Genomic DNA, 13544 nt, shown 5'->3' with positions numbered 1-13544 from the left:
TAAAATCTTTACAAGACAACTTCTTTGTCTGCCCTTTCCTTAGCCTGTAACTTTTCAGACATCTTAATTTTATCTTTTTTTTTTTTTTTAATTTGGTTGTTGATGGATGTGTTTATAGTTGTGGTAGCAAATTTCATATCTTATACTTCATAGAAATACCTTTGATGCTGCTTTAGATTGTGTTATTTTTATTGGTGCTTCATGTAGTGGATAGGATGTCAATAAAAAACCCTAATGCCGCTAGATATTTGTTCTACTGAAGTTTCCAGTTGAGTCTTCAGGGTTATAAAAAAAGAAAAAAAAACCAAGTATTTATTAATTCATAAGTACGACTTGTAATTCATACTGTTAAAAGTTTCATCCAAGTTGTGTTACTTAGACTGAAAAAGCAGATGATGATACGTCCTTTTTCCAATCTCCTTTTTCCTAATTTCTTGCAACTTCTCTTTTGCTGAGGTCATCAGTATATGTATATAAAATGATCAGTTTTATTTCTGTGGTCATTTAATTAAAACATGTACTGAAAAACATACCTTCTTATACTGCCCTTGAACAGTAGATTTCAAATAACCAAAAGCTCCGTTAACTGAAATGACACATACTGTAACTTGAAGTATAGACAACCCATCCCTTCCAGTGTTCTACTGCAGTTACTCCATATGCTTCTGCTGTTCCTGCTGCAGATCACGCTACTGGGGTCGGTAGCAGAAGCCTGAAGTAAGTGGGGACATATGGGCTCTGAGATACAGGGCACAGAGAGTGAGTTGTGTATCCTTTAAGGAAGTTCAAATGGTCTGGGTGATAAACCTTCATCTGTAATACGTAGATAAAGTATTAGGTATCTAATTTGTTCTGCAGGGGGAAGATATTGTTAAAATCAGAATGTTACAGTAACTGTAAAGTCTGACTTCTTTTTTTGGACATCCTTAGATATTCAAGAATTTTATGAAGTGACCTTATTGGACAATCCAAAATGTATTGATCACTCTCAGCCATCTGAACCAATACAGCCTGTGAATACCTGGGACTTTTCCAGCCTTCCGAGCACAACAGTGACATCAGAAACACTGCCGAGCAGCCTTAGCCCAAGTGTAGAGGTATGATAAAGAAATCTTTGATTTATTTTTCTTTTTGTGACTACTAGCTCAGTATTGTTCTCTATATTTCCTTCATTTTATAAAATATTTATTTCCATAGAAAACTTGAATTGATAGTAATAGGGGATTTAATTATTGGAATGTTTAATAACAGATGTGTGCATTTTGCTCAGTCAAAAATTTATAAACTTGGTTGTCAAATGGACCCTTAAGTGACCATTAAATTGGATTTATGCTCTGAATTTGGAACTTTGATGACAGTCTTAGTATTCTTATACTCATCCATACTCATAGTCATTACATAGTTATCATACATAGTCATTACTTCATTAGCAGTTTGGGAAATCTGAAGTTAAATCTTTCTGATAGTGAACTTCTCAGTCTCTTCATAAGGAATTCTCTGCTACTTAAGCAGCTGGTTCTGGAAGGAAAATATAAAAATACATTTATGTTTATTTTTTAACATGAATCCAGTTGTTATTAGAGAGTGGTGAAAAAACTTAGCAGGGAAATACATGTTAATGTGTACTAAATTGAAATCTCCCTGCTCAAGTTAGTTACACCATTGCTTGAATTTTTTTGTGTCAGACCTATTATTTGTCCCCAAAGGGGTGAACTTTCTTTCAAGTGTGCCCTCAGTCCTGAGCATTGGAAAAAGTGTATGCTTCTCAGTCATAAATGAAAGTAGTGTGCTGTGATGACCCATTTTCATGAAATGGCAGTAGAGCTCAGGAAGAGCACTGGAGAAGACCAGCCAAAGGATTAGTGCTGCAGCCTGCCGGGAAATGTGGGAGCTTGTACTACCCAGCAATGTGAGGTTGTTACGATGCTTTATTGAGTAACCTCTGTTAGATGCTGTTTGGGCTGTGTAAGAAAGTTCACTTAGCTGCAGGTCATAAGCAATTGTGTGATACGCTAGTGAGTTTGTGCAGGTAAAAACAAAAAAGTGCTTGTGCTTATTCTAGGTTTTTTTTGACCTTTGTCATACTGAAGCTAATATAAAATGCATCAGAAATACCTTAAAAGAAACTGTAGAGGAAGTCCAAGAGTCATGTTGTGTTCTGTCAAAGTAGAAAATGAGCAGATAAAAGATTAACCTAGCTAGGGACAGGTTGCATATTGCCAAGAACAGTCACTAAAATCTCTTTACATGAAGAAAATGAGCAGGTAAGTATACTGTATTTTTCAGGTTTGTAAGTAATTGAACACTGAGACTTTAAAAATTTAGTTGAACTTAAGGTGTAGGAATGGATTATTTTCCTTTGTTTTTTGTGAATCTTGATTATACACTAGATAACTTAAACGGTATTTCTTTTTGGAAACTTAGTTACCTGAAGTTGCATAGAAAAGGCGACTGTCGTCATAGCCACCTTAATGAAAACTCTAAGAATTGTCGTCTTTGGAGAAAGTGGAATAATGCTAGGGTATATGAGAAATAGTAGGGAAAACACCATTGTGCTATGCCTATGATTCTATGATTCTGTTTATTGTAGGACATCAACTAAATCTTAGGCTTAGAGCTGTAGAACAACTATGGTGGATATGGTGGAAATGGAGTCTCTTAGAAGCCAGGAGCAAAATGAACTGTAGGCAGTAGGGTAGGCAAGGATAGGCAAAGTTTGTGTTCTGAGGTGTCTTGAAATAAGCTGGTTCTAATGCATTTTATGTTTTCCTGTAGAAAGACCCTAATAAGGCAATTGAAGAGTCACTACAGTTGCCCTTCTGAAGTTTCAGAAAATTGCAGATAGGTAAACACTTACCTTTTAAAAATGGCAACTGTATGATCAAGGCAGGAAAGGAGGATCCAAATTTAACAATTACTGGGAAGGATTCTACAGTCTTTTTGTAGCTCCTTGAAAGTAATAAAGAAACCAAATAATAGCCATCATAGTTGTTAACAATTTTGTCAAAAAGCTTCTTTCTAAAGTGCTGACAGTACTTGTGGTAGGAAGAAGTAGTACATGGGATAAATTCTGACATCAGTAAAACTTTTGACATGGTTTAACTGGCTGTCTTTTGAGATATCAGTTTCTAAGAAGATGCATCCTACTTTGAGATACTAGTGAAAATATTCTGATTAAATTATAAATTAAACCATGGGAGAAGAATGGTGTGTTGCTGCTTCAGAAGCGAAGACTAGAATGAAGCTTTGAGCACCTGAAGTAATTAATGGGAAGGCTCTAGTTCAGCAGGACGAAGTACAGTGTTGGTTTACATTGCACTTTGGCTGTATTAAAGTAGCACTTCTAGAAGGTGAAGAGTTAATAAGATGTTTCTTGGTAAAGATCTGGGTCACTTGAATCTCAAGGTGAGTCAACCATGTCATGTTAATACATGAAAAGAAACACCTTATTGACATTAGTGTGGTTCAGAACTGTTCTACTTGGTCTGCATAATGACTTGCTGGAAATGCTGTCAAATTTAAGGTACTGTGGTGTAAAAAACACTTAGAAGAATTTGAATGCTTCAAAGAGATTTACAAGGAAGATCTAAAGCTTAAAAAGAAATGAAGAGTGATGGAAAGATTTGATGCTGTTTAAAAGAATTGAACACTTACTTGGGAAACTGAGTTTTTCTGTCTTTGTAGGCGAATGTAAAAAAAGAAGATAATATTTTTCCTATAGAAGATGTAAGAGGCTTTGCAAAAATGTTTTAAATGTTTTCCTAAGCACTAAAAGAGCTGTACATGGACAGTTTCCCTTACTGAAGGTCTTGAAAAGCAGTATAGCTGTCTTAAGTGTTGCTTCTTATTTCCTTTTTTTCCTCTAATACACCGTGGAACAGTGTAATGGACTTATATTCCTATCAAACCATTTTGTTACTGTTAAGCATGCTTCTAATTCCAGCAGCTAGGATTGTGAAGCAGGTTATCTCCTACTATGAGATTTGTGTTATGCTGTTGCAACTGTAGTGCATTTTGTGCTTCCCCTGAAGGGGAGACCTTGTTGAAATCTGAAGTGCAGAATAGTGCATACTGTTAAATCCAGGCTTTGTGATTATTTTTCCCTTGACCCCCCTCCAGAAACTGGAAAACTAATCCTATAAAAGTTTGCTCATTTTGTGACGGAGATGCCCACAACAAGAAAGATTAACATGGTTTACAGCGAGGTGTCCCTGCCCATGGCAGGGGGGTTGGAGCTTGATGATCTTAAGGTCCTTTCCAACCCTGACTATTCTATGATTCTGTGATCAGGTACAGAGTAGTGGTATCCCTTTATCTTTCTAAATTTTACATAGAGATGCGTATGAAGGTTTAACTTAATCATAAAAGTGCATCTTTCATTATTATTCTCATGTGCTAATAGATTGCCAGGAATACAAGTGCTTGTCCATGACAGTGCAGCAATGACAACAGGCACATTATCGTGGCAAGACAACTGATGCGTTGAAAGCAAGAATGGCCTTACTTGGGAAGTCTCACCATAGACAAAAGTGTATGTTCCCAGCTGAACTGTTTGCTAGATAATACAGCTGTTTCTCTAGTATGGTCTGGTAGCCTTTCTATATGGTGTGAATTGCTTTGTTATTTCTGAGTGGCCCAGATTTGAGCATTGTGACAAAGCCACCTGCCTTCCTTCAGACTTCTTAAGTATCATGTGAAAGTCAAACAGTTGCTTGACCTTCTGTATATGAAGGTCAGAGTTTACATTTACTGGAGTATTTAAAAACATAGTTGCCTATACTGGTGTTGATCCTAGTTTATGTGAAACTGAAACCAAACTTTTCTCAGTTTGTCACCTACAGTACATGTCTCCTTGTGCATTTCATTAGGTAGAATACTGCTTCCAATTCGTAGTAGTAAATGTGGACATTTTTTGAAGAGTAGTAATTCAGTATTGGTTTCTTTTGCTTTCTCTAGTTTATGTGGATGTCATAGTTTAGCTTAGCTTTCATATACATATATATATATATATGAAAAGTGCTACAGTAAGCATATGCTCTTGTATATTTTGCCTTAATTCTTTTCCTTAATTCTTTTTTCTTCAGTGACATTTTTTGTGTGGTTTTTTTCCTTTGTACACCTGTAAGGCAATACCTTTCCCTCAATATTCTGAAATTTCATGAAATTGGGAGGAGAAATTCCAATGTATTGACAGCTTATATTCCACATACTTGCTCTGTGTAGTACCTGAAAATTAATGTTTTTATCCTGTAAAACTTAATGCATTTTGGTTTCAATAATATGCTGCTTTTTTAGGTCCCTAGTTGAGATTTGTTTTATATATTTGGTTTTAATCAGCCTAAGCCTATAACAGTTCTGGTATAGTATGTGTTCAATGATTTGTTTTGCTTGCTGAAATTTACTAGAGATTGGAGGGAACCTGAGTGTAGTAGATCAGATTTTGTTAATAGCTATTTTTTTTTGTTTGCTTAACAAAACCTGTTACTTTTAGACTTGCAAGGTTGCTGCCCAATTCAATGTTAGTTCATTAATCAGATACAACCAGAGCCACTTTTTAAGCTCTATTCTATTGCTTGCTGGGCTGGTAGGACTGTAGGTTGTAAGAACTGGACAGGTTTTAATCGTTTGCAAATTATTGGCCTTGGAGTTAATACTTTTAATGCTTTCTTTTACCTTAATGATATATGTTGTTGTAGTTACTGTGAGGCAAATAAGTGTTCTTCCAGTTGATACATTGATCGTATATCTGAGAGTTGCTTGAGTGGGAATATAATGCTCCCCTAAAGTGATTAAGGATTGTATTACAAGAACTTTCTACACAGCTGACTTTGGGAATGACTTTTTAGCAATGTGTGCTTGTGTATATACATAGCATAGTGGTATACAAGCTTAGGTTGCCTGAGGACTATTAGTGGGATGTAGCCTAGTTCTGCTTTGGATCAAAAGATTGGAGTTTGTAATCCCCATAGGAACTGCATTAGAGAAAGAGCTACATATTGCAGTTTTCCTGTTCACTGCAATCTGTTTTCTTTTCCATGTTTTATGTTTCCTGGAGCCTTATTTGATAGTTTTATTTGTTTTGATCTGCAGTAGAGAAAGATGATGAGGCAAAAAAACCAAACCAAAACAGAAAAAAACCACCAGAAAAAAAAAAGATTCTCAAGCAGGAAAGGAATGTTAATCCTTTCAGTACTAGGAATTAGCAAAAGAAAAAAAGAGTATAGATTCAATTTGGAAAGGATGAAACATGCATACTGTTTTCTCATTAAAAATTAAAACAGGTTTTAGGTATCATTGGCAAAGCAGCTAACAAATCTAAAGCAAGATCGCTTAACGCTGGAAAATGTGTGAGAGAAGTATGTGTATGGGAGAGAACAATCTGTTAAGCTGTTTGCTGTGATCTGTAGTGCCATCTGTAGGTGGGATAATTTGGCTTTGAGAAATATGTGGTATAACTTGAACCACTGGTAGAAATCTCCTTGGACCTAATTGCGTGTATTGCTAGGGAGATAGTAATTTTGTGACATTCTTTTTTTCTTCTTTAATCTGTAGGGTATGTCTTAATATGGTGATAATTTTAAATCTGAGAAGTTAAAAAGTGTTTGCTGTTCAGCTTAAATTAAAAGTAGCCACAATAATTTCATTTTAGATGGATGTTGGAAAAAAATGCAGACCACTGAACACTTACTCAAAATAAATGCTTTGTCTTAGGAGGAGGAACTGGATCTGGAATGGCTTGGGCTGACAGTTCTCTGTAGTGAGTAATGGTGGCTGAAGTACTTTTGTCTGATCAGTGGTTTCCCTGTTTATCTGCACATGCCCATGTGTTTAGTGTCTGGCATGTAGAGAGACTGTCTGGCTCACTGTATTTTAAGGCCTTTTGCCAATTTCTTTTAATAAAAAGAAAGCAAAAGAGGAAGTAAGGAAAATAGCTGAAACTCTAGATGTGTCAGCTGATTTTGATGCCCAAGCATTGTGGAAATGAAACTCTAAACATCTAGGAATCATAAAATAATTCAGCCTCACTTGTGAGGTTGATCAGAGTTCAAAGGGTTTCAACCAGCTGAGCGTTGACAACCTCCAAGTATGGGAACTGCAAAACTTTTCTGTCTGATCTGTTCCAGTGCTTTACTATCCTCATGCTGAAAATGCTTTTCCTTGTTTCTGGTAGAAATCTGTTCCCATTTAATCATGTTTTCTCATATCTTTCCATAGTGCAGTATGCACTTGGCTTTTGTCCTCTGGGCAGTCTCATTGTAGGTACTGGAAGGCTGCTTGTAGGTTCCACTGATTTTTTTTTTTTTTTTTCTTTTTTTCTTGAGACTAAAACAAGTCCTGTGTCCTGATCCTCTCTTTAAGGGGCAAATCTTCCAGGCCTTTCACCATCTACATGGCTGTCTGCAGAACTTGCTTCAGGTTACCAGTGTCCATGTTGTATCAAGGGACCCAAAACTGGATGCGGTATTCCGTATGCCATATTAGAAGTGCCAGGTGAAGAGGAATAATAATTTTGCTTGATACTACTGACTGCGTTTCTGCTAATGCAGCTCCTTTAGCCCCTTTCACTATTAAGGCATACTGCAGCTCATGCTGTTTGCTTAGTATCTGTAAAAAGACAGTAGTCAATGTTGAGTATTTTAAAAAGGAATAAAGTTAAACTACCCTAATTTTCACCTACAACATGGGAGTTGGGTGGTAATGTCTTATTAACAGCTGTAAAGTTTTGATAGTTTTTTGTGACTTCTTAATAAGATGAGCTGAGATAGTCTAGAGGAAAGAACTTTGGGTGTATGGCTTCTAGTGGAATGAAAAAATCTGTATGTAATCAGTAGCAGTTTGTATTCAAAATGGAATGTGGCATCAAGTGGTTAATTGGGATCTTGGGGGAAATCTCAGAAAGAGGTATCTGTATATGAAGAACACATTTTTAATGCCTGAGGATACTCTAGTTTTGTTTTGCTGTTTCTGAATTTTTAACGGCAATATTCTCACCTGGTGTTTCCAAATACAGTCAAATTGTACTTGCTGTAATAACGGGCTGTTCCTGGGAAAGTCCCAGATGCATTGTGCTGTCTTCAAAACCTTCTTTGCCTTAATAAAGACTCGGTACTGGTTGACATGATGATATGCTATATCTCATTGTCATGCTCACTGTTAGCATTTTGGTCCTTTATGCTTATAGATATATGTTTTGGGTCGTGTCCCGCCCCCCCCCCCCCCCCCCCCATTATTTCTATCAACTAGTTTTCTGCAGAAATAGCGTGTCTGGTTTTTTTTAAGCATATTGTACATAGTCTTTGATCACTCAGAAGCTTCATTGCTTTCTCTGTGTTAATTTTCTGGCGGGGAAATGATGTTTGGCTTGCTATGTATTTCGCCTTCAGTTCTTGAAATCCGGGCTGTTTGTGCAAATGAAAGTATGTAAATTTTGAACCAAACTTAAAAAAGCTTTCCAGGGCAGGCTTCTTGTCAAACTGAGTGCAAAAGTGAACAAAACAATGCCAAGCCGGGTGCTCAGTTCAGAATGCATATACAAGCAACAAAATCTTCTATTTGTAAAAAAACTTACCTTTCTCAATTCAGAAGTAGAGAACTTACAAGAATAAATGGCGTGAATTCAGTATCTAATTATGTTTTTTTTAAACCTTGTCATACTGCATCTTGCAGCCAGGTTCAAAAGTAGCTGAATAAATTTGGTTACAGGGCCTAAAATTTTAATGTTTCCTTTAGTAAAGGAGATGAGAGAATGCTTGCAGTGGTAATAGTGCTTGATCTTTACTGAGTCTTTGAAATGTCTCCTCAAATATGCTGAGGTTGAGCAGTTGACATACCTGAGTGGAGCAGGCTTCTCTGGTTACACCTGTGATAGCTGTGTGTTGTGCAGGTTTCCTCATAGAATCTGAGAGCAAATCAGTATTTAAATAACCACAAGTACTCTTAAATTTGTGGATAGATGAAGAAATTCTTTATTTGCAAAATCAGCATCTTCCAAAGCATTGTTTTCACTTGCGTGATTTATTTCTATGCATGGTTTATCTGTGCATGAATTTTCCTTTATTTAGTTACCTGGTGACTTTGTAGATAGAATCACTAGGAAAAGAATAAGCCTGTGAAGACACAAAAAGTGACTGTCAAATGTAACCCAAAAGAATTTGTAGATACTGCAAGTCAAGAAAAAACCTTCCCTTTGTTTCTCACATGAGAATTGCTCTTTGTTTTTCAATGTTAATGCTACAACTAGTGGTGAGTGGAAATGCTCTTCTTCCTTCTGGCCAAATGGCATAAAATAGTTGTTGCTGATTGTTACTGAGATCACTTGGAGGTGACTGGACATAAAGATTTATTTTCAGTAAATGCAAATGACATGAGCAAATGGCAATGCTTCTTACAAGTTCAGGAGAATAATAGTGGTTTGAATGGCTGACAATACTATGTGTGAATGCCTTACTCTTCAGTGCATTAAAAATGGGGAATTTCAAGATTTTGATTCAAGTTTTGGTGTGCACTTTGACATCTTCCTGTTGCTCCCCACAATATTATTTAAAGACTGTTTTAACTTATTTTATTAAACTGCTTAATACCAGTAGTTTTAGTTCTGGTTTCCTTACCTAGTTCTTGTTTGAAAAAACACCCCTGTTTATTCTGAGGTCCAAATTGTATCATGTGCTTGACTGGTCAAGGAGTTTCAAAACTTGCCTTCAAGAAGCTGTATTACAATGCCTGTTTGTATCTTGGTCAGTCTGTTTTGAATATTTACTTCTTCTGTGTGTAGTATTTCTAATGAAAAGTCTGCAAAAACTGCTTTTGAGCTAGAAATACTTTTTTACAGACAGTGCTCTCTGAGTGCTTATCCATCTGTGTATTACACTCATGAAAATGTGTACTGGTGTTTGCTACAGAATTTTTTGTTCTACCACTATGGTGTGTGTGATTCTTCCCCCCTTCCCCCCCCCCACCCCTCCGTGTGGACATTCTATTGTTTGTGCTTACCTAAATATGGGGCTTGAGAGAACTGTGCAGACACACCAGAATGGCTTTTAATCCGTAACAGTGGTGCAGTGGTAGGTAAAGGGCTGTAATGTCGGTTGGCTGGATGTGTTACTCTGGTGCAATGGATGTGCTATTGTCAAGCATGCTTGTTATGAGGTGACTTTTGCTGTATCTTCTGCTCTGAAGTGCTTAGCAGTCATGATGAGCAGTCAGATCCACAAATCCTCAGCAAAGAAATGCCTGTTCCCCACTTCTCTGGGTAGTTTTCTTTCCCCATCATATAGTCTTCATCAGCAACCTGAGAGAAGTTTTGTGCTTTTTACAAGATTGACAGGCCTCAGTGTCTTGTCAAAAGAATGGTGGGAGGGGAAGAAATGGCATGGTGATGATCCTTAGTTCTCAAAGACTGCCAAAGAAGGCAAGAGAATAAAAAACTGAGGGGGAAAAAAAGAGAGTGACCCTGAATGTAAGCTGGTTGTAGCCAAGATTAGTCTGCAAAAGCTTACTTTTGAACCAAGGTGGCTGAGAGAGATTTGGGTGATGAGAAAGTATCATTGATCTTTGCCTTTCATGGGCAGAGCATGAGGGACGAGTAAAGTTTGTGTCTGCTATTGGGGTTCCTAAAGCAAAGACTGTGCAAGAAACAGATGTGGACTGACTACATGCCTTGGACTAGTCACTGGAGGTGTTTCTGAGCAAGATGCTGGACATGTGCCAAGTCACTTAAAAATGTGTTTCCTCATTTTTTGTACCTTTTTGGATATTTGCATTTCATTAATTTTTCTGATCTTTGCAGTCTTTCCAAGAAAAGACTTGAGAAATGCAAGGACAGTTTGTATGTGGGGTGCTGTGTGTGCTGTGAGAGTAATTTCCCCCTCATCCCCGTCCTGTCCCTGTCCCCCCCCATTTCTGACAAAGAAGAAATCCTCATCAGCTTAACTGGTGCTTTTCTGCTTTCTGAAGTCAGTATTGAGCCTTATGTCAGAGTTGAGCCTTATCAATCTGAAAGATGCATATTTTTTCTGGTGATGCTCTGTAGCAGTGAAAACTTCACCTAGGTGTTCATAGTAGAAATTCTTCACAGACTTCATAGACAGTGTGAAAATGAAAACTATCTCTGGATTGACTTGGACACACAAGGTAAAAACCCTGGTCTTGGTGGCTGAATGGTATAAAATTTCCCTTGAAATTCCATTCGAGGTGAATAGGGTTGTCTTTCTAGCATGCAGTCAAGCTTTTCTTCTTTAATGGTTTGGGTTTTTTTTGATGTGTGGTTTGTTTTGAGAGTTATTTTGTTTTTGTTTTTTTTTTTAAGTCTGAAAAGTAATTTGTAATATTATCTTCTTCTTTGTGCTGTAAAAGTACTACCTGCCTGCAAAATAAAATGTTTAATTTTAGGAAGAATAGTTTTCTTGTTTGATAAAGTTTCTGGTGTCCTCCACCGTCCCACCCCTGCATTGTACATATGGCCAAGTCAAGGAATCGAGTGGGGAATAGTGCTAATACTCTAGATATATACTTAGTTTATTCTGAGTTTGCTGATAAGAAATATAATCAGTTTGGGTAGTTGTACGTCTTGGGCTAGAAGCAAAATGCTGCAGGTGAGATCTAATAGTTTGAAATTATTTATTGAGTTTTTTCAATATACTTCATTGTGTTTGCAGCAAAGATATTAGTGGGAGACATAGCAGGGCAAGGTAGCAGAAACTGAGTTAACTAGTTGCTTTAAATGCCACTTGTGGGAAATTAATGTAATAAGGTTCTTACTAATGTATGAAACTGTCAATTTAGTGTTTCATGGTATGTAGCAGGTTTTATTGTGCCCAGGTGTTTGAGTTTTCCCAGCTGTGCTTATTAGACTGAGAAGACAATGCCTGTGCATACAAACTTTGCCTTGTCACTGCATTACAGTCTTACAAAAGAAAATGAAATTCTAGGTTAATTCAGGGCTCAAAATAGCGTTTCTCTTGCAATATGCATTACTGTTTCCTTGCCACTTTCTTCTCTCCCTCTTCTACATGGAATATTCCATTCATTACTGCCTAAGAAATCAGTTATTTTGCAGTCTGCAAATGCTGAAATGACGTTAGGGGAGAAATACTTGCTTGCAACCAAAACTATTTTTGAACAGACATTTCATTTTAGAAATTGTAACCGGCTAAGAAAAGCTGAATTGAGGGTGTGTTTTTTTTTTTTTTTTGGCTGTAAAATAATTTTGTATTGCATTGCATCAAATGATTCCCTGTGATGCTCATGTATTAGGTAATCCTGAAAGAGGAGTATATGAAATAGAATATGAGGAGGTACTTAACTGGTATGGAATAGGATTTGACATCTTTTATAGGATATTTTCAAGGGTAAATTTAAGTTTTTCAGCTGTAGATAATCAAAATAGGCTAAGAATCTTTCATGAAACTTACAGCATTTGTATTTGAGCCTGCTGCTTTTTCTCCACGGTGTTTCTACCTCTGAATGAATTCGAAGGGAACCCTGACATGCATTCTACTGTTTTGACTATTAAATAAGCGTGCTCTTTCTCCTTCTGTTGAGATGGTGTTTAGCTGTGATTGAACATAAACCTTTTAAATGTTTGGAAAGAGACCTGCTATGCTGAAACGATGGATTGCTTATGCATTGTAACAACAAAGGTAAGATGATACAGCTTTTGATTAAAGCCTACAGTCTGGGAAGTTCCTGTTGAATCATTTGTCCAGTTTTTGTCTACCTGTAATGAAAACATCTTGAAGGTTTTTTTTAGCGTAGATTTTTTTTTTTTTTTTTTTTTACTTCACCTGCACGGACTGCCAAAATTGATCTTTAGTTGTTGCTAAGAAAAGTAATAGATGTTAATTCTTGTAACAGCTAATTATGCACATGTTAAAAACTAAAGTGTAGTAGAATGATTTTTTTGTTTGGTTGTTGATTTTTTTTTTTGTTTGTGTGTTTTGTTGTCATTCTGCAGTAAGGCTTTCTTCTATAAAAATTCACTCTCTATATGGGCTAGAATAGTAGCTTGCTTCTTATTACAGAGTAAGGAATTCCAAATGCTGTTCTACATCTTCTTTATCAAGAAATGTTTAAAAATAATTATCAAAGAAAAGAAGATTAATCTGGGTAGTCCTGTTACAGATGGATATATTTCAAGATGCTTTATTTTGACATCTTGTGATTGAAATAAAAGACACCCAGACATCTTAGTGTCATTACTTTGTGCTAGGATGAAGTTTTAGCACATTACATGTGCTAGGATGATTGTTTTTAACACAGTCCACTTGTAACTGCTAAAGATAATATGATGCAGGAATAGTATTAATAGTGTGTTGTCTGGCTTTTTTGGAATTTTTTATTTTCCTGCAGGTGGTAAACTGTTGTTCTGTATCACTCTATTTTTCTGGATGATTAAATAGCTGCAGGTTTAATGTTTAACAAGCTACTTTGACTTCTGACATTCTTCAGATAATATGAAATCATAGAACTTATACAAATGTCCTCAAGAAGTAATAAAATTGAACATCTTTATAATATGTAGGTTCAGTGGTAGCTTGTATAAGAGA

The 13544-nt window shown here is 36.5% G+C and overlaps 1 protein-coding gene across 20 annotated transcripts in view; it reads left to right on the top strand.

Annotated features, from left to right (window-relative positions):
• The window catches only part of DLG1 (discs large MAGUK scaffold protein 1), a 169436-nt gene that overhangs the window by 13234 nt on the left and 142658 nt on the right, over nt 1–13544 (top strand). For 19 of the 20 annotated variants that reach the window (XR_009728190.1, XM_061371457.1, XM_061371469.1 and 16 more), the window contains exon 3: nt 931–1097. Coding sequence is in view for 19 of the 20 variants with exons in the window: in XM_061371457.1 (XP_061227441.1) it covers nt 931–1097 (167 nt within the window). In the remaining variant the exon portion in view is untranslated. Of the gene's footprint in view, nt 1–930; nt 1098–11445; nt 12639–13544 lie in introns of those variants that run through there. The other variant, XM_061371462.1, reaches the window with a different exon arrangement.

Source organism: Neopsephotus bourkii, unplaced genomic scaffold, assembly GCF_033783945.1.
Source record: "Neopsephotus bourkii isolate Nb327-2 ecotype Australia unplaced genomic scaffold, CSIRO-AGI_Nbou_v1 NB_1574, whole genome shotgun sequence".
In the NCBI taxonomy this organism is placed as follows: domain Eukaryota; kingdom Metazoa; phylum Chordata; class Aves; order Psittaciformes; family Psittacidae; genus Neopsephotus; species Neopsephotus bourkii.
This window is presented reverse-complemented; position numbering and strand designations above follow the sequence as displayed.